Source organism: Ptychodera flava, chromosome 6 (genome assembly GCF_041260155.1).
Source record: "Ptychodera flava strain L36383 chromosome 6, AS_Pfla_20210202, whole genome shotgun sequence".
In the NCBI taxonomy this organism is placed as follows: Eukaryota; Metazoa; Hemichordata; class Enteropneusta; family Ptychoderidae; genus Ptychodera; species Ptychodera flava.
Window position 1 is genome coordinate 31,110,456 of NC_091933.1, and position 21,764 is coordinate 31,132,219.

General features: G+C 38.6%; 1 protein-coding gene across 1 annotated transcript in view; it reads left to right on the forward strand.

Moving 5' to 3' along the window:
* The window catches only part of LOC139135472 (aminopeptidase N-like), a 29,397-nt gene extending 8,430 nt beyond the window's left edge, over positions 1 to 20,967 (forward strand). The window contains exons 2-17 of the mRNA XM_070702862.1: positions 4,745 to 5,021; positions 6,524 to 6,644; positions 8,914 to 9,068; positions 10,162 to 10,275; positions 10,995 to 11,138; positions 11,610 to 11,741; positions 12,779 to 12,951; positions 13,493 to 13,587; positions 14,177 to 14,310; positions 14,869 to 15,072; positions 15,704 to 15,780; positions 16,005 to 16,115; positions 17,006 to 17,191; positions 17,368 to 17,496; positions 17,639 to 17,711; positions 18,418 to 20,967. Of these exons, the coding sequence (XP_070558963.1) occupies positions 4,745 to 5,021; positions 6,524 to 6,644; positions 8,914 to 9,068; positions 10,162 to 10,275; positions 10,995 to 11,138; positions 11,610 to 11,741; positions 12,779 to 12,951; positions 13,493 to 13,587; positions 14,177 to 14,310; positions 14,869 to 15,072; positions 15,704 to 15,780; positions 16,005 to 16,115; positions 17,006 to 17,191; positions 17,368 to 17,496; positions 17,639 to 17,711; positions 18,418 to 18,729 (2,437 nt within the window). The 3' untranslated portion in view covers positions 18,730 to 20,967. The remainder of the gene's footprint in view (positions 1 to 4,744; positions 5,022 to 6,523; positions 6,645 to 8,913; positions 9,069 to 10,161; positions 10,276 to 10,994; positions 11,139 to 11,609; positions 11,742 to 12,778; positions 12,952 to 13,492; positions 13,588 to 14,176; positions 14,311 to 14,868; positions 15,073 to 15,703; positions 15,781 to 16,004; positions 16,116 to 17,005; positions 17,192 to 17,367; positions 17,497 to 17,638; positions 17,712 to 18,417) is intronic.
* The last annotated feature ends 797 nt before the right edge of the window (positions 20,968 to 21,764 follow it).

The following is a 21,764-nucleotide window of genomic DNA, read 5'->3' on the forward strand; positions in this document are numbered from 1 at the left end:
TACCGGGGCGATCTGGAGAATCAGTTATTCGGGAGGCGGGTGGACAGTCAGAGAGACGCACAGAAGTTGCCAGACAGACAGACAGACAGACAGACAGACAGACAGACACACACACACACACACGGGCAGACAGGCAGACAGACTGGCCAAGAGACACCAAGGCATACTCAGGTGAAAGACACGCAACCATAGAAAAACCAGATATAGTAAGCTTAAAACCAATACCCTTTGCAAATTGTAAACCTCTGGCAAGCACCGTGGTTTAAAAGACCAAAATTCTTTCTGATACATATTTTGTGAAGTTATTAATTCTTTCAGATGAAGTGACCATGATCTGTAAAATTTCCCTGTGCCTATCTGCGTCGGAATAGTCAATGTCTCCTAACGTACACTGTATGCTCATTTAAAAGTAATATTTTGTACTCTTGCCGCTTCATGATTTATTCAATTTCCATTTTCTGTTGTCAGTTTCTTCATCAGTGGAACAAATACGTTATGAAATGAACAGCTCGAAAGCGTAATTTATCGCCCTCTCGGCAACCCTCACAGCCGAAAAACCATTAGTTTTGTTAGATTTCGGAAACACAAAACACAGATTGGATACATTAATCCTTCGCAGCTCTGCGATATATTTGTCTACATAGACCAGGGGCTCAGTTTGACAAATCGCAGCAGAACGCAACGCCATTACAGGCCGGATATTTGCAGTTACACGGAGCCTCACAGGAGTCGAGTTTCAGGACAAATCTAATCTTTTGACGCAGCGTTATTGGAATTTATGGCTTTATGTAATGTATCAAGACTACATTAATTTTATAACGCGAACAATTAAATAAGATATTTGCAGCACAATGGGCGATGGAACGATTAATGCTGTTTACATTCAAAGTTTTGTGGAGGTTGCAATAGTAGCGATACAAATTTTATTAATCTCATAACGGTATAAGATTACACGATGCGCGCCATCAACGGAAGGAAAATGCCATATATTTAGGGCAAAGAGGAATCGATCGCCACCTGTGCAAATGGAGTAGACTCGTGTGTACAGCCGCGGCACATGTACCTAACCCAATAACTGTTGGTAACGGAGTTTTATAATTTTATAATATAATAATCTTCATTTTTAACGGCAAGAAATATAGGCACACCGAATCCGAAAATCTGAAAATAAAGGGACCATTTTGTCAGCAAAAAGCTTTCCTTTAGAGAATTGAAAGCACTCAGATTTGAGTGCAAAAGGAAAGATCACCTGTCTCTTCCGTTGTTTGGGCAAAATTTCTGAATCGGCATATTTATGTTGACAGGATCATGCCGTGAACTTGATCGCATCTGCCAAATAAACGCATTTCCCCAAATAAACGTTTTGGCTCGCCTAAGGAGTCACACCTGCGTTTTTCCCTTGTTCAATAAACATCAATGAACCAAACAGAATCTGAAGGTCTCATCTTTCAAAGGAAAGACACTTGTAACTTCGTGAGCCTTTGACACGGGCTGTTTTATGTCGTGACTTTGCACGTAACACAAACAAACAATCAGGTCGCTGTGGGCATTTTATGCGCATCTCTCAACGTATTCAAAGGCCGATGAGACTCGCATTGTGACGACGTGCTTAGCAGCCATTATTCTCGAAACCAAATGATCATACGAGGAGAATTTAGTTTGTGTCTCGTTAGCAAGCTGATATGATAATGACCTTGTTAGGTGGTCTGATTTTCAGAGCAATTTTGTGTTTCCAACGAGAAACGCGTTTGTTTTCTGGCTGCCTGAGAAGCCAGACCTCCAGCAAACAAACATTAGATGAACAGTTTGTGGAGATGGCTCAGTCCACAGAAGAGACTTCACATTAATATATATCTCATGTTGCCTCCGCAAAATATTTGACGATTAAGCATCCTTTTTGATGCCCTTGTCATTCCTGACATCTGTTCAAAACTTGCGTGCCGTTTAGGGGTCATCTCATTTTTAACAATAAATCGTCATACTCAACAACACGTGCCAGGATGTTAGAGGACAGAGCCCAGACTCCACTCTGTAGGTCGATCCAACAAAGGAATAATGTCCGTTCAATCTTAATCGCGAAGGAGTGTATTTACAAGAAGCACTGGTCGGGAGAATTAATTACTCCGTTCTCAACTATCAATATTGCCACATTTTTTTCTCAGACCAAGGACACAAAACACCTCACTTTAAACCATTACTGGAATATAGTCAAAATGGAACAGTTTTCATTTGAACCGCTTGAAATATCGATCAATAAAAACCGTTTTTCGAGAAAGAGTACTCTCAATTACCGATGCTCAATAGCGATCCTTTGGTGTGTACCAGAAGTGCATTTTTCATAAGTCGTGAGGTATATAACCCCGCTTTCTATCTAAGTAGCGAAGCGCACATATTCCATGAATCTTTCACTGAGGCCGCCACTTCGTCCTTGTGGTAATTTTGATACATGTCATTCAGGGTCATATATTGATCAACTCATGCGTCATGCGTCTTGACAGGAAATATCTGTTGCTATTGGTCCACCATAAAAAATCAACAAACCATGCATACCGTTTGCCAATGACCAATCACACTTACTAATTCATTTTAAATTTGCATGTATCCTTATATGGTAAAACGGGCGTGTTGTCCATAGTTGTTCAAGGAACGTCAGCCGCACCAGAATCTCACTTTTACGTAAGGAAGCACAGGAAACTCAGTAATTGTAGTTGTTTATGCTTATGCTTATGTTGTTATTTGATAACAATTGAAAATACTAATTTGATGTTGTAGTTAGTAAATGCATGTAAAAGAATACCACAATGAAGATGTCGAGTTCAGCACCGAATGCTCCTTCTAGAGGTGTGGATACCGGCGCACTTTCGTGTGACGCCCGAGTAAAACTCACTGATTGGCCACTTCGAATGTAAGTGACGAAATTACTCTAACAAGACCTTGCTCTGATCGGGATAGATATTTGCACTCTGTGTCGTATCATTCTCGATACAAGTTTTCTACAACACAGTGTTTCGCCGTGATTTCGCGAGGAAAATGGTGTTGTTGACACCTGTACTTTGAAAATTGTACCGTAAAAAAGAATGAGTGATGAAAATCCTCTTCTTCAGTAAATATACAGTAAGGGAGTGGTCAGTTTCGTCGGCCTGGGGGTGGTGGATTATTTTTGCCGACGTCAAAATGTGGCTGACCCCCTATTTCAACTTTCGAAAACAGGGTGACACCCCCCCCCCCCCCCCCCCATTCCAAGTTTCGAAAAATGCATCTGAATGATGAAATTTATGGCTGGCACGATGCATTTCAGGCAAGTATGATCCCGTGTCGAAATTCAAAAATACACTGACCATCCCTATTGAGCATTTCAAAAACATGGTGACCGCCTATCACCAAAGTCAAAAACAGCGTGAACCCCCCCCCATGATTCCACAGCCCCCGGTCCAGAAACTGACCAGTCCCTAAGTGTAAAAAACATGATAACTTCAACACGTTATTTGTACATCTCATCTCCTGTTACTCCAAGTTCCTACAAAAAAGAAAAATGAGGGACTTACCAGATCAATGGGATCTGAATTCACGAAGCCATAAAATTGTCACGACATGGAGTAAATATTGGCCAGCAATTCAGCTCCAAGATAAACAAGATCGGGTACGGATGGATCAAATTAGGGTGTTTCGTTTCAGAGATCTCTGAAATAAAATTTTGACGATCGCCATCAAAAAAAGATAAGTTGTTGACTTAAACTGGTATGAATCAAAGAGTTTGTTTGAAATATCATAATGAAACTTAATGGCTGTTTTGAAACATCAATTATCACCAAGAAGATAATGCCACTGCTCGTGTACGGAAATTCATCTGTGTCGAAAGCTGGTAAAAATGTCAAAACTTAGCTTTCGATAACTTATTGTCACTGAAATTTTCGGTTCCAACACCACAACCTTCATCAGCAGATTGACCCATCTAAATATCATAACCTTTCGGACAGGTGACATCAAGATCGGGTCTTAGACTTTGAGTAATTTATACCGGCCAAAGTCTCTATGAAGAGATGGTTGTAATCCCGGATATACAGAGCCTCCTTGGGCCGCTTTTCAAATATCTAAGATCCCCATCTAGAATTTGTTAATTTTTTGAGTCAACATGGCCTGTGACTTGATATGAATATGTCAGGAAACCGGAGGTGTCGTAGAACTAGGATATCGGTATTCAAGAAATCTGTTGTTTTTTAATTCTCTCGCTCTTTCTCTAATACAGAATTCCGAGCAAGGTCCCTACTTGGCTTGACATGCAAATCAATACCTGAAATGTTTACCTGAAATGCAATCAGGTAAACAGGATCGGTGATGTCTTTCAGTTTCATATTTCAATAAGACCACTTAAAGAAAATTCTTTGTTTGCCGTCGTGGATTTTTGAAAAACCTACCAGCCAGCCAGGGAAAACAAACAAAGACAAAAAACACAAGCTCAATTGCAATTCCGTTTCTTAGAAAAATTATATTTTTATTTGTAAGAGTGTTAATATTGTGTTTGTTTTCTTGATTTTCTCTGAAAATGTATCAGCACGCGGACGGCAAAGAAAGAATTTATTTTAAGGCGCCTAATCAGTTTTGAACATCTGTGTCCTCTAACATTTTCATGTAATTCGGAGGAAGAACAAGGCCTCTCATTTGCCACCGAATGCGAGCATTCTGTTCAACTTTTAAGTCCTCGTATCAATTTCTAGCTCATTTTTGCCTTTTATTTTCACCGCAGATGGGTTGCACTGACCAGTTTCCAGCCTGACTGTGCCCGAAAAGCTTTCCCGTGCTTAGACGAGCCTCAGCTGAAGGCAACGTTCAACATATCAATAACACATCGACCAACCAGAAAGGCGCTTTCTAACATGCCAGAGATACGCAGTACGACCACAGAGGACGGGTCGTGGAATACCACGTATTTCGATATTACTGTTCCGATGTCAACCTACCACATATCGTTTGCCTTGCTTGACTTTCCGAGTCTCGAGCGAGAAACCTCAACTGGAATACAAGTACGTTAATTGCCTCGTATTTCAGCCATATGATGTAATTACTACAATTTTTCTGATACCTTGCAATCATTCAAATATTTATCTTTTCCCCTGCGTGATATAGTTTATGATTTACTGCAATTTTTAAACGATCAGGAGCTCTGTATATATATATATAGATATATATATATATATATATATATATATATATATATATATATATATATATATATATATTATATATATATATATATACATATATATATATAATATATATATATATATATATATATATATATATATATATATATATATAGAACAACTATTATAAACATATGAACCCACTGGAGAAGAGAACTGGAAATAACAAACATTCAGTCTTTTTTTGCGAGACTCAGTCGCAAATTATCAATAGGATATTTGCTAGTTCAATGGCAACAAAGCGTCTACTGACAAAAGTTATAAATTTAAAATGCCAAACCCAGGGAACACATGAATGAAGCTTGAGGCACACAAACGAGATGTTAAAAGTCAGAAGTTTCGAAAAAAGTAAACATACACTATTCCGCTTACCTTCATTCTAAATTAATCTTTAGAAGACCATTGAATGAAATGACCAATGTAATAATCTTGTCAAGATTTATCAATTTGTGTTCAACATGCTGTATGAAGATAAAAAGGGAAGTTCGCTGATGATTTCTTAGAATTTTTTGTAGCGATAATTTTGAACGTTCTGATAGGACAAACATCAGACATGTTATCGAGCGTAAACGACAAAAAAATAATTGACGTAGCATTTGCCAAGTCGTAAAGAGGGCTGTAATTTTACGTCTCGGAGGAAACAAGCGTTAGTGAAACTTCGAATCCGTAAAGAGGCCTGTGATTTTACGACGATATTCTGCAAACAAGTACTAACATCGTCTACAACGTTAAACCATGGACTCTACAGTCTTTGGTTAAACAAATCTATTTATTTCCTATCATTGTATCTGGCACATTTCAGAAGTTAGACTTTCAGGTAGAACGCACCTCGGGGACAGATGTTCGGACTCTCAAACTTTTACAATTCTCTTCTGATATACCAGATGTGGGGGTTCATTTTATAGCTCTTGGTGAAAGGAAACTTTTTACCGGCTTAGTTTATCGATATTCGAAAATTTTTATTTTTCTCCATAGAGTTAACACATAGATGGCGGCCATTTTGAATTTCTAATATCGGTAAATCTTGGGTTATTTGTTTCTCTATTACCAAAATTTGCACGGTGACCCCCTATTTTTATTCTTGATTTTGAAAGAGAATGATTGAAAGATCCCTTGAGGAAAGTTAGAGCAAAAGTTTAAGTCTTTTTCACTTTCGAGGTGCATACTACCTTAAACGGTTTCAAGTGCGTACATTTGGCGACAGTTTGATTCATTGGAAAGATTTTTCCGGTCGTAGTCGAAAATTACTCTGTCTGGTGGCTCCTTCAGAAAATGTATAGTATCTGTGTTTCACGATTCTCTCTCTTTTTTCCTCCATACAGTTCAGGGTTTGGGCTGAACCGATGAGAATCCACGCTGCAGAGTACGCACTAGAAATTGGAGTTCAGATGTTGACTTACTTTGAAAATTCTTTCCAGATCAAACATCCGATACCAAAAATGGGTAAGAATATTTCTGATGCCCTGCTATAAAACCAAGCTGACGATTCCGCTGGTACCAGTTTACACTGAAGTGACAAATTGACAATCTATTGGCCACTTTGTCATCAAGAGATTCCATCTGTGTGAATCATCCGGCAACTGAAAGCTATATTAAAATGTTACAAGCGCCAAGTCGCTTTAACCCAGATACGATATGAAAATGCTCGAACGTTTAGTGCTCAGTTTCGATACTCGCCACTTACATCCACTCACGTACCAAAAATAAGTTCAGGAATTAACATTAACGCGTTATTTAAAAAAGCCCCCTAAATTACCCAAACAGTGCAATATGACAAATATCACAAATTCTTACACAAATTCCATCACAGTCCAGTTCTGAACAAGTGTGGGTGTGCGGTAGCTTTTCGGCGGCACATGGCAGCCAATTTTGAACTGACTTGCGGTTAGTACCGAGTGAATTATAATGTCATTATCTGTTCGTTTGAAAAATTTTATTTCTTCTGGGTCATTTGGTCCCTCGATTGAATTATTACAAGATCTTTGTAAACTAAAACTACCCCGCAGTTATAGTAGAATGATAGTCACGTTGCTTCGTTGACCTGTTTGTGAAAGATTCAAAAGTGTGTACGACGTTTTACGGTTAACAACGTATAAAGTACTCTCGTTCAGTTGATAGAGTTGTCCATAGTTTGACAGAATCTCTTGTTGTGTCACGTGAAAGTCCCCGGATAGATTACTTCAACGTCAGAGATGTCTTGTCGCCTCGTCAGTTTTTGCTCCATCGTTGCTAAACACATACAAATTACGGCATATTTAGTGTGTTTTATAAGAACACACGTCGCTATGTGTGATATTATAGCAAGCTCAGATCGCTCAAACCAAATCTACACCGACGAGAGAAACAAAGTCAACGCCATTTTCAGCAACAAAATTCTCCCAGATATTTTACTTTTTACATATTTATGAGATGTCGAATTCCTTGACCCAGCCATTTATAGCGTCCGTTCGAAAGCTATACGGAAACAGGTGCAATACAGCAAATAAAACACACTTGTTCAGTGTCGGAAGTTTTATTAATTTACTGTCGTCACTTACTATCTCACAGCTGGCCTTTAGACCGTTTGTAGGGCTTGTCGAAACAAAACCTTAGGCAACTGATAAACACATATTACCTGACTACATACACCGGCGATAGTATAGGGTCGGGCTGCGTATTGCTAGAATCTATGCGGAAGGCCACTTTACGTATACTATGCACTCCATTGGTTTCACAAGTGTTATTAAGGTCGTAAAAAGTAACATGTTGTTTGCATTCATGGATAAAATCCCTCCATATCATCTCGTGTACAGTCAAAATCACAAACGAACGTCTACGAGGAATTCTCAGAAGTATATCAGCAAACACTTTCCAACGGTGAGACTATTACATCAGTTCGTGTTGCAAGTGCCAGAGGCGGAGCTCCGCTGTCGGTCCGTGGCTTTGCGGCTCAACAGAAGCAAATGAGAGGAAAACAGTTTTTGTAACTCTTGCTAGGATAGGAAATGACGGCTCATAAGAGATGAAATATAAATAAGCGACGCCTACAATACAATGCAATGAAGAATATGACAGACAAGTATTTGTGCCTTTTGCTGCCTTTACAACACCATACAAAATATCTCAATTCACCTATATTATGATACATTGTAGTATATTATCGGAAGCCGATATTTTCTCCGGCTGATGAAAAACGACAAAGCCTCTTTAGGGTTTACAAAGTAATTTTGATCTTGTATGTCATCTACCTTTGATGACATCAGCGGTTTTCAAGACGTATGGGCAAGCGAGCCTTTCAAAAGTTTGGCTGTAATGGTACCCAGCGAATGGTACGTTCTGCAGCGCGATAGTTTTTCATACTAAAGTCGTCTCGCCGGTCAAGTCTGAAAAATTTCACGAGAAATAACTTATGACAAGATTAATTACACAGTTATACCGAGTATATAAACGACGCGAAACATTTTCCCGGTGAATTCCTTTTCGACATTGCAACGTGACTTAATCAATTTTTGAAAATTATAGCCACTATAAACTTAACACAGACACACAACATAACCCGATTCGTGTTGGGAATGCATACTGCCAGGGTTACAGCATTGGACACATTGCAACGCTCGGCCGACATTTCAAAACATATCGCTGAATAACTACCCCAACGGTTCACAGTCGTGATTTTAATGAAAAAGAGAGCATTAACCATGATTGATCATGTCTGCATCTCATTCCCCAACAGACATGATCGCTGCCCCGACCTTTATATCAGGCGGTTTGGAAAATTGGGCCTTGATTGTATATCGTGATGATTACATGCTTTACGACCCGAACCAGGACTCTACGGATCATATGTTTGATGTAGCCACCATCGTGGCACACGAACTGGCGCACATGGTAAGCCCGCATCGATTTCCATGTAGATAAACACACGTTTGATCTAATTTCCACAACGCTGATAGAATATCGATAGCCCAAAAGAATTTTACATCCGTTTTTATCTTATAACCGTGGGCTCAAACGACTGGAAGTATGTTCCAATTATCATTAAGTCGTGCAAGACAGTCACTGAAGCAGACATGAAGTTGGTGCACGCAAAGTGAATAATGTCTTTAATATGCGATGTTTTTCAGTAGAGAGAGCCAAATCCATTCATACCGCGTTGATGGTAACAGACGAGAACAACTGTCGTCAATTTATCTTCAGCATATGACAGAAATATTCTAGGTCAAAATAATAAAACATGAACGACGGCGAGGATAAGAGACGGTCACGGAAATAGATATTCGTTTTATAACAACATGAAAATATCATTAATGGCGTTTGGCTAATTTCCGCACTATTTCCAGGACAACGAGTCGCGATGGCAAGCATGCAAACGAACGAACACCCGATTATCATAGGGAACATACAGTATTTATTCGATTTAAATGGAATACAATTTAAATTAATGAACCCCTTCAAGGAACAGGAAACAATTACTGCTCGTTCAATTAAAGCTGTCTGACCATGATGATGCAGTTATCAATAGAAGGAATTTAAATTATATCAGACACACGTAGCACTAATTAGCCATGGCGAATGATGACGGTTTCGATGTTCGTGAACTTTGAACGGAGGTAATGAATCGTTCCAAAGTGTATATGTAACATTAAACGTCAAAACGGTTTCGCAAAACTAGAGGGTGCAAGTTCTGGATGGGCACTGGACAAGTGTACAAAATCATATATAATGACCTCAAATATATGCATAATACATATGTATATATATATATATATATATATATATATATATATATATATATATTATATATATATATATATATCTGAATCGTTCAGCAGCATATGTAACCACATTTTTACAATTGTTGACAAAGAATGCAAATTATGGATTTGTGATTTACAAAACTTATGGAGAGCAGACGTCGACGTGCCAATGTTGCCTCTACCTTTACCATCCAGCACTCTTTCCTTTTTCCGCAAACAAACAGTGGTTTGGTAATTTGGTGACCTTGAAATGGTGGAGTGATCTGTGGCTCAATGAAGGTTTTGCTTCATTCTTGGAATACCCTGCCGTTGACTTCGTACATCCAGAATGGAAAATGGTAAACAATACGACTGTTTTAATTAGCACGATTGGAACTAATTTGGGATAATTGGATGGTGAAGTAAGGTCGTTTTAATCTGCAGATGTAAGCTCATCTGCTTTTATTTTTAAGTTACACACCTGCGTTTATGAGTAATTTGTAATATTGCATCATTCAGCTATATGGCACCTAACACTTTTGAGAAATTTGAAAAATAAGAAGATCCAATTATCCCAAATTAGTTCCAATCGCGTTAATTTTAAGTGAGCTCTCTCTCTCTCTCTCTCTCTCTCTCTCTCTCTCTCTCTCTCTCTCTCTCTCTCTCTCTCTCTCTCTCTCTCTCTCTCTCTCAAATTCATGTTATTACCTATATTTACACTATTTATACTGATATCCCGAGATGGGAAATGGAAATGATCAGCAACAAACAACAATAAAAATCACAGCGAAACAACTTCATCCAAGTTTCTTTTAAGGAAAGTTTTCGCAAAACTTTAGATTTTCAATTTCGAGGCGCGTTTTACCGTGCTATGACTTAGATTGCACACAGTATCGGTCGATCTCGCCTTCTTATTTGACTTTGACTTCTACTGCTCGATAACAGCGCAAATAAATTGAGCTACGATTAAGATATACACAAAGCATACCATTAGACTCGTAACTTTGCAGTGTGTACACTCTCACAAAAGGGTGCCCAGTGTTATTTACTCTAAACATTTAACTTTCCGCATATTCAGGAAAACCAACTTTTACTCACCGATGTGATGTTCTCTATGAGAGAAGACGAGTCATATGACGTCATGCCGAAACCAATCGTCAGGGAAGTAGGAGGCTGGTCCGGGGAACTCTGGGATATGTTTGACTCGCGCATTTATCAGAAGGTGTGAAGACTATCTTGCAATATGGAGGAGAATTATTTGAATTTTTTTATTGAAAAATTTAGTCTGTGAAAGACTCAAAATCAGCATAGAAATATGTCTTACAAATAGCGTACTATCTGTGAGACCTGAAACAGACAGATAGACAGACAGACAGACAGACAGACAAACAGACAGACAGACAGACAGACGGATATGTTCAGATACAGAAGATAGCATAATATTGAAAAGGGGAATGTTTGAGGGCGCTGAGAGATACAGCCTTTTAGCTATATCGATTGATTTGACTAAAACACGCAGAAACCGACCCACAAGGCTCCAGCTGACATAAGTTTGCTCCGAAATCAACGTTACGAGAGAGATGGAATAGTAGCATTTTCTGGAGCTTCTGCAAAATTACAATTATCCACTAGTAGGTATAAATTTGTACATTATCGTAGTATCATGAATTGTGAATGAATTTTGTCATGGCAGGGAGCCAGTATCATCAGATCTCTCCGAGCGTTCTTGGACGAGCAAGTTATCGAGAGAGGTCTCAAAAAATATCTTAGGGCGCATCTCTATGACAACGTCGTCACAGATGACCTTTGGCATGCACTCACAGAGGTATGTGCTCAAATGCAAAATTTCCAGTGCGCATGCTCAGCTTTATGTTACTTGTCAGAATGCTCATCGAATGAGCTACTCGATGTTATCAATAGAACACTTCTGCTGTATAGTGCGGAAGATTAGTAGGGCCATGGTTGTTTCTATTAATTTGGTATACTCGCGTTTTCTTTCCCTGTTTTTCGTTTTCATGCAGTTCCGTTTGGTTCGTTTTCGCGCCTCTTTTTATTTCGTTTTCTCAGTAAACCAAATTAAAAGAAAAAAAACAATGCCTAAATGCCTCTAATAAGCTTCCATAATATAGCTGTTGGAAATGTAATATCTTTTGTGGTATTCTCGGGTACTTTCTGTTGGTTTGATCAGCTTCACACAAGCAGAGTAAAGCAAAGGCCGATGGGAGTTGACGAGTGAGTCTACGCATTCCAAAGCAATGATTGATACGATGAAATATTATTTTTAAAATGTACCGACGGCTGCAAACCAAATCATCGAACAAAGTTAGAGTTATTGTTATTATTGCCCATACCAAGTGTCGTCTACAGACTCGCTGAAGTAAATGATCAGCAATATCAATATCTGAGCTCCGTTCAGTTCAGTTCACGGAACTGACTCGGGCAAGCGACACTCGGAAGTCTAAATACTCAGATTTAGTTCAGCTTGTCCAGGATGGCAGGGGTTTTGTTAAGTTCAAAAGCAGATAGCAAACTTTCTAAGGTTTGCGGTTGAATCGACAAGAGAGCGGAGTGATGGAGTGCATGAGAGGTAATGAAAGTAAGTGTTTGAAGTTTGTAGAACACCATGGTCAGCAAGATTACCTGTGTTGACATGAATTCTGAACGATGTTGTTGGTCAGTGAGAAATGTACGTTTTCATTTTTGAGCATAAATCCTTGTGGGGAAAAAGCACAAGTTGTATTTACACCTTGACGGCAAAAATCTTGACAGAATGCGATACTTGGTTGAGTTGATTTCCGATCTGCTTGGCCAAATTTATAGCTTAAATTACGTCAACTTGAAACGTACTTTCTATATCCTTAGGCAGACAAAAAGCATGGCGGTACAGATGTGAAAAAGATGATGGATTGTTGGCTATTGCAAGCAGGTCTCCCCTTAGTGACGGTAACTAGGATTGATGAAACCACTTTGAAAGTTGAACAGTCCCAGTTCATCAAGGACCGCGATGGCTTATGGGAAAAGGACTTCCCTAAAGAGTAGGTGAATAATTCACTGGTCAATTTATTCAACTCGGTTACACCAACAATGACAGTGATGATGGATATATCGATGCTTAGATGCAGCAACCACGGGTTCACTCAGTGGAAAAAAATACGAGATTATTGACAATGAGTGGCTCTGAATTTTAAAAAAATATTCGGGACTTCAGTAGACATGGAAAATATACAGAGAATTTTCTGACTGCAATCCATAGAAATGTTATATGGACACCGCGTAAGGATCACTGTGTGCAAATATACCTACAGTGATAGGTTATTGAAATGTGCAAAGGTAAATAATGTAGTACTGCCCCATCATTGAATAGAAAGGAGTTGTATTGTACTAATAGGTGATACGAATATGGATTATTGGTTTTCAAAGAACCTCGTTAACACGTGCATGATCAACATATGATCTGTCGAGAGCGAAACATTGAGTTTGCTGACAGGCATGGTGTTGTTGTTTTCCAATTGACGCATTCAGGCCTTTACTTCATTCTGCTATTTTCAATGTTCTTTCTCTTCTGTCTCTGTGCAGTCAAAAGTGGAACATCCCTCTGACATACACACACAGTGGTATAACTGACTTCAACAGACCATTTAGAGCTTGGCTCCTTGCTGAAGACGAATACAGTAAGTGTATGTGGACACCTATTGAGTGGTGAGGAGTTTACTTGGCCGAGCAATTTATACAGAGACTTATATTCCGATAGAACATCGGGAACAAATTCGTCATACATTGGTCAGCTGATCACCTTTGATACTCGCAATACGAATTCATCACATCAAATGCAGCTTTGTGTTTTGTTGCGTGGTACTTGCTCTTTCAACTTTCAAATTTTACCTTCAAAATCACATCACTTTGTAACACTGAGTAGTGCTCGCATTCCAAGACTGTTAATGGACATATTGGCTTGCTCACATGGTAGAGTCACATTATGAAAGTGGACTATGTTGTAACAAAGAGGGAGGGAGGAGAAGGAAAAAAAACAGTTTTCTCTGAAATGTTTGTCATGTTACAATTGTCGCTAAAGGGTCACTACAACCCTCGCACAAAACGCAGGCAATACACCTGGAAACGATCAGCGAATGCAAATTATGCACTGCTCATACCGAGTACCCTGAATTTGAAATGTTGACGTTTAAGTACAATGCCACTGGAATTGCGCTCTTTACCACAGAATCGAACTTCTCCTAACGTTAATATTCCATTGTTTTATAGTTACCATAGAAATAGATGACCTAACAGAGAAGGATTGGGTCATTTTCAACGTAAATCAAACCGGCTATTTCCACGTGAACTATGACACAGATAACTGGAATAAGTTGGCCAAGCAGTTAAAAGACGATTTTGAGGTTATTATTATTATTATATTTATTTTTGTCGTTGTTTTTGTTGTTGCTGTTGCTGTTGTTGTTATTGTTGCTGTTTTTTACCATTGTAGTCGTTAGTGGCGGTGATGCTATGATACCGTCTGTAACTATTGCATATGTGAATTGACCGTACTCATATAATTAACGTTCATTGAAACTATATTAATATTCTCTGCACAAAACCACGTACACAATGTTATTAAAATATTTAAGCTTAGGCAATAAACCACACACAGCGATGGTATACCAGGAGATTTTGACCAGCAGTTCACGGCATCTGTGCAAATATGGAGTGCACTGGTCAAAGTTGAGTGGTACATCCATGGCTGAGGTGGTTTGTAATTATTATCATTTTCTCCAGCTGAGAATTTATGTCTGTTCCACGGTTATTTTCGCGTCTCGACCGATCAGATCGCAGAATTTGCGCCATCAATACATACCGTAAAGGTAATATTATCGTCGTTGTCCATGTCTTTACAGAAGTCTAGGGAATGATATCTTTCTCGTAAACGGCTTTAGATATTCAAGCTTTCTCTACAGGTTATTCCCACCCAAACACGAGCAGCTCTGCTCAACGATGCGTTTGTTATTGCCGAGTCGGGGGAACTGGATCCCGTGGTTGGTCTACAGCTGACCGAATACATGTACGAGGAGACGGAATTCATCGTCTGGGAGACGGTTGAGCATTACCTCCCCTTAATTAGGACTATTCTTCTTCGTACTGATGAGTTTGAACTTTTTCAGGTGAGTGGTTATTTGGTCACAGAACGCAATGCAGAACAACCTTTTTGAAAGTTAAATTCATTCCAGGCTTGCCAATGTAAATGCAAAATCATCGGTTTTGTTCATTAGCTAATGTATAAAGTGCAGCGTATTCATTTATTGAGTCATTGGGGCAAATGGTATTTCCGTTGCATTACGAATATCATCTTGGGTTTCAACTTGGCCACAAATGTGACATTTGCCATCACTTAAAGCAAAATATTTTCCCATTCTTCTTATGATTATGCCTCTGTGAAATATATATTACAATTGAAATCATTGACATGTTGCTCGCGATTCTCGTTGAACTAAGAGGACTGATGACTGAAATTGAAGGCTTTGGGCGTTTTTACAACCCCCTCACTCGTTTTCGTCTCCTAGACGTTTGGCGATCGAGCAGCTAGCTGCTTTAGCATTTTCAGCCGATGTCGGACTTGCGGTAGGTGTATATGTGACATTTTAAGATTGTCTGGTGACATCGTCAGTTGACTATCGCCAGCTGGCCTCATGATCAACGGAATATCGATCGTGGGGGATGTGTGAAGACGAATGATCTGTTAATCTGCATGAAGGAAATTTATCACTGATCAGCTTTTCGGTACTTCTGTCACAGAATTACTGGAGGAACCAAATGACCCCTTTGTATGAATCACTCGGTTGGAATTTCACTGGATCTCATATGTTGGATTAGTAAGTGTAATTTTTGGTTCTAAGCTTTGTTTTTTGTTGGTAATGTCAAGTCTGACTTTAATTAAACCGTCTGACAAGTCATTCGGGGAAATTGAAAACAAATTTTTTTACTGAAAGATTGACGTTTACATTACCCCGAAATTCGTCTTAAGAACTTTTTGCTTGGTACATTTATGTTTGAGCTGGATAATCTTGTTCGTCTGTTTGTTTGTTTTTTGTGACAGCAAGCGTCGTTTAAAGGCTATAAAGAATGCGTGTTCCTGGGGAAATAAAAATTGCATAGAAATGGCAACCGCAGTATACCGTCAGTGGATGAGTGATCATTTCAGCGATTCGTGAGTATTTAAACGTTGTTCTCTTGTGCCTCAATGTGAGATCATAGCATAAACAACATCGTGTTTTAGAGTACTTTCACACCGATCGACCTGAAACCAGAATTTATACTTCTGGCAGTTTGAGGATAACCCATGGTATGAGTAGGTGTTTGCTGTGCTTCATTTTATATAGATAAACAATACGAATAAAGTTTAAGCAATACGAATAAAGTTTAAGCAAGATATATATGTCAGTGTCTTTAACATTAACAATGATAATGAATGAAAGAAGCTCGTTTTTATTCAATATGAGCGAAAAATTAACATTTCTCTCCCATTTACATGGCGCATATTACCCATTCAACTGGAGATATCGTAAAAAGTAGCGTGGTGACACCCTTCTATTAAAAGTGTAAACTAATTGGCATTATGTCAGCATTTTATTCGCCAAGTTTGGTCAAATGACACCATTCAAAGCGACAGGAAGAAAGTTCGAAAATTATGTAGTGATATAATTTCGATATCGTCATTTTGTAATCGATACTTATGTAAAAATTTCTTTACAAACATCATGAAAACTGTACATTCGATAGATATGGATCTTAAGTCTTGGTATTTATTAAAATTAACTCATTTGCTAAGCTTTTTATAATTGCTTTCTTTAGTTTAAGTGAATTGTATCATTTTTATTTATTTCGAACAACGCCATTTTAACGTCCGTTTCCATGGAAACGAGCATGGTGACCCCCATTTTTTATTTCATTTTTGCACTTGCACAACTTCCAAGAATATTTGTGCAAAGTTTCAAGAAAATGACACCACAACCTAATTTTGACATAATTCGTAGTACTTCACCTTAATCCCTTAAATGACAGCTAATAGAATTGTACTTTCTGTCTTCGTTTTCTCAGCGTACCACAGGACAACTCTTTGATGGATTCCTTGAGTTGCGCAGTAATTCGTCAAGGCGGTTTGGAAGAATGGATGTTTGCTTACGAGAATTCGGATGAGATGGAGAATCCGGAAAAGCTCGAACTGTTCGGCCTAATAGCCGAATCGGCCATGGGCTGCTCCCAGAATGCCTGGCTTTTGCAAGGGTTAGTAAAGAGCACGATTGATTTTATAAAATCGAAAACAGGAGAATAAAGGAGACAGAAAGTAAATCAAGACACACAGACACATGAAAAATAGGTCTTCGATTAGAGTTCATCAACATCTACTATAAAATCCTCACCCTTTACCATTTCCATGAACTCATATAATTGTTTTCCAGGTACTTGGAAATGTACGATGAAATGGAAGAGCTGTTTGTGGCGAGTTACTACATGAGGGAAAAATCAGCGCTTGGATTTTCTGTTGCCTGGAAGTTTATGATTGAAAGATTCGATGAACTTTTTGAAAAGTAAGCTTTACTTACATTCTGTCGTAAGTTTAACAAAATGCATCACGTTGTGAACATTATGAATGCATGGTACATTAAGACTTATTTGGTTCATTTGAAAAATTGTGATAGCCAATTTATCTCCATGTCCCTTATTTTCCAGATACGGAAACAGTTTGTATTTCCACATATGGCTGTTCGGTCCTTTTCTTAATTCGGAATCAGACCTAAATCAGGTTGGTAAAAAATCGCTGTTTACACTTTTATTCAAAATACACTATTTTACAAAATTCTATGTACAATTATACATATATGACAAGGCAATAAACAACTACAGGAACACCGTTCTAAGATTAACAGACAAGTCATTTACGACTGCCCGCCTGGACGTTAATTTCCCCCTCCTCCCCCCTCGGGGGGGTTCTTATTGGAAATAAATCTGTAGAGCCAACATTGTTGACATTTAACAGCCTTTGCTGCGTTTGCAAAAAGATATTCACGTGGTTCGAAACTGTAGGGAGTACGCATGCTCTGCAAGCGCCAAAGAAAAGTAAAACTTGGTATGGCATGGTGTATGGCAAGAAATTGATGTCGTCATTCAAACCATTTAGCCAAGAGATATCATGATCCGCCCACAAGGTCATGGTGTGTTCTTCATAAAGTTATGTATTTATGCATATAATTTCATATTTTCCCGTTTGTGAAATCTACATAACTCGATTTTAAACGTTTGAGCATTGGAATCCAGACATCATGTTGGTATAACGTGCTTGACCCTGAAAGTGACATTAGCCTATTTCGGTGTTTACGAAAGTTTTGATGCAATAAGTTGATGCAAACATCAATGTAAATTGAGACATAGATGATAGACACTGTATACTTGAACCCTGTTTTGATTTTGCCTTTACCGCGTATGTTCTCATGTGATCACGTGTTTCACAGTTACTGGACATCGGATCAAGGAGTACGAATATGTCGGACGGAGCAGTCACTCAATTCTATCGTGCCGTCGGCAGAGTGAAAGAGAACATCGCTTGGATGGATAAGAACATGGCTGGTGTTCGGGAGTGGTTGGCGAGAGTTACGCCAGAAACACCGCATCAAGACGCTGGACCGGAATACGTTGACTTTGACCGTCTTAACGGCGATTCAGCAAAATCAGCTACTAAGAAAAAACGAAGACACGGTCGAAGTATACACGATTCTTCCAATGGACACCACGAAAGACGATTTCATCGGCATCAGAAAGTGTAGCTCAGGGGTCAGAAAAGGATCGAAAGTAGAAAGCGGCTTCTGTGTCGCTAATGTTTCCGATGTTCTTTTGGCACACAGAACAACGTACAGCTACATTTTTACCCCGTCAGCGAGGGATGTATCACAGTGGGAGAGTCATTATCAGTCGTGTAGAAGAAGAGCGGATATCAGTATCGAAATGAATCGTTTTATGGATTCCAAAAATATTAAAGTCAACGCTGTTCTGTAATCACTTGAACTGCCAAATACGTTGAGAGCCTCAGAGATACCATATGGGATAGAACATGTGTTGTTATACAAAGAAAACTTCATCAATGTGTTTCATAAAAGTTAATGAAATTAATTTTAAAATAGGAAGATGGTCCTTTGAGATGCAAATGCGTTTCAGAACGAAGATGGCTTATTTAAAATTATAAAGTTTCACCGTGATTTAATTTCGCCATTTTGATGTTTTAAGCATTTTTACTGTATTTCACGGATTTCCCAGTAAAACAATAGAATCTATGTTTATTTAATATTTTCTGTGAGATTTTATAAGCGGATGTCATCCATCAGCGCAAAAGAGGGAAATCTCAGTGAATAATTAATGCCTTTACAACTTCTATTTTTAGTTGATTTTGTATTCTTCTAAGATTTGATCCAGTTTGCAAAGTTTGTCTAATGTAAATTTCGAATATCGATGGGTTAGAGAGTAATCTTTTGAATAATGCCTTCGATGGGGACGGAAAAGCCCGAATCGTTTTATCATTGGAATAATCCAAGCGAGTTCAAATAATTCTGGTCGTACAGTCGTTAAGATTGGGTCTTAACCTCAAATCGAATTTGGCTAGTAAAATCTGACTTTCAAAAAAAATCAGGATATTTTAACTTGTTTCAGGGAATTTAGATATTTTAAGTGTTTTCAGTCAGTGTAAGGTTATCTTTAAACACTATGTACCGTGATCATCTGAGTAGCACTGTGATATTGAACTTTCCGGAAGCCTGATTGTGCGAACGGAGTTCCGCATCATCCTGACTTCTCCAAAAGCGGAGAAGGGCACTTTTATCAAGACCAATGCTTGTTTAACAAATATCCTTCAAGTTTTAAATGCTTAAGTAATCTCTTATCTTTTAAAGACTCGTTTCAAATGTTTCGTAACTTTTACTTATACTAGATAATTGAGTGCAATACGAGTACCTAAAAGTAGCACAAAGAAATCAAATGTTTTTATGCGATCGGAAACCCATGCTTATACAGTTGGTTTCACATTTCCGGTTTATGCGTTGTCATGGCACGTCGGAAGAATACAACTTAAATGTGTTGCGTGAAATGGGTGTTTTCCAGCCGAATATTGAAATTGATATATGTAAATTTGATCTGAAATACCCGTCGTCGTATTTTTTAAAGGCAGGCTTGTGACTTTTAAATGTTACGATATCATAGCATCGTGCATTGGTCTACAAAGATTTCTCCCGCAGAGCACATAGACTGTTGTATCCTGACTAAAAAAGTCTTTCAACTACCAAATGTTTCCCTCAGGATAACCATTTACAGGCCATTGCGAATATTGAAAGTCGAATGCATGAGTTGAGCAGTCATCTATCAATTATCAAACGAGTCTTCAGACACCGAACGATGCTTATGGTATGAGTTTATGGTGTACATTTTCGTTTTTAAAATTGTATGTTTTTGTTTTCTGGAACTTTGTATACAAATATGTATATGTATGTCACATGACAAAATCTCTTAACATCTTTAAATCTCGAGAAAAAAATTGAAGTTTAAAAATGATTTATTTGTACATTTCTATAAAGGGTCAATTAGACTGTTACAGCCGAAGAAGTGACGGTTATGCTCAGACACACAGCTTGCCGAGATGAAACACTGGGCTACTGTACCAAGTTGTCTTTTCCAGTACAACGCAACTTGTTTCCTCGCTCTGTGAAGGATTGTCTCTGTTCAGTTCAATGTCAGCCTTTAAGTTATTATTTCCTCTCGAGTTTTTAATGCTTTGTCTCTTTACATGCTACAGATGTTGCGCCAATAATGTATCTTCTTAATCTTCTTAATAGATGTGCCAGACTCCATGTCGAATACTAAATCATTTTGCGAACAACAACATCAGATTATGTAAAGTTCTTGCAGATTAGAGTAATAATCTAACGCCAGGTACTTCCCCAAGATAAGTATGGATTGAGTTATGTAAGTGCCTACAACATCTTTGCCCATTGTCAATAAAGTCCCTATAATAAGAATTGAAGAATAATTGTGTATACACATTTAATGATAGTTTTGTGTTGTTGCAGAGTCTCTGAGATCGAGAGATGTGTGCGTTAGTTCATAAAAAGAGATGTTCGGCGAAGAAGCATGCACAAGCTTGGGTCATTGCATTTGAGAAATGACAACATGTGAGAACGGGTTACGAGAGAGAGAGAGAGAGAGAGAGAGAGAGAGAGAGAGAGAGAGAGAGAGAGAGAGAGAGAGAGAGAGAGGAGAATGCAACTATGTAACGAGAAAAACAATTAGAAGGACGTCTATCAAATTATCGTCCTGATTTCCGACGGCAAGTTCCGTGAAAATTAAAAATTAGCCCGGAAGTTGTTTGATCTTGCTTTGCTTATTCGTTTTCTGAACGAAACTTTTTTACTGTTTTTTACGTATCCAGGATTGTGCACCTGACCACGAGGACACTTGAAAGTGGCACTCACACTTGGTAACATTTTTAAAGCACATTTTTTTAATGCCAACGGTCGATATTTGACGTGGCGACTGCGAGCGGATCGCGAGATATCGATAAAAAACATGTCCTCAAAAAATAAAAGTTTGAATTCCGGTGGCCCACCTAAATTCAGCTTCCGAACATCGAACGTTCGGCACTTGGGCCATTGTCAACTAAGCTATGGAGTACGAGTCTACGCTGACGCTGCTGTACGCCACAGTACCACTCGCGTCGGTGATCGGTCATGCCCCATGGGAGAAAGCCGAGTCTTACTGACTCGGCGTAAAAACGAAAAACAATTTTGCTGATTCCACCAGAATTCGCATAGGTGACTAG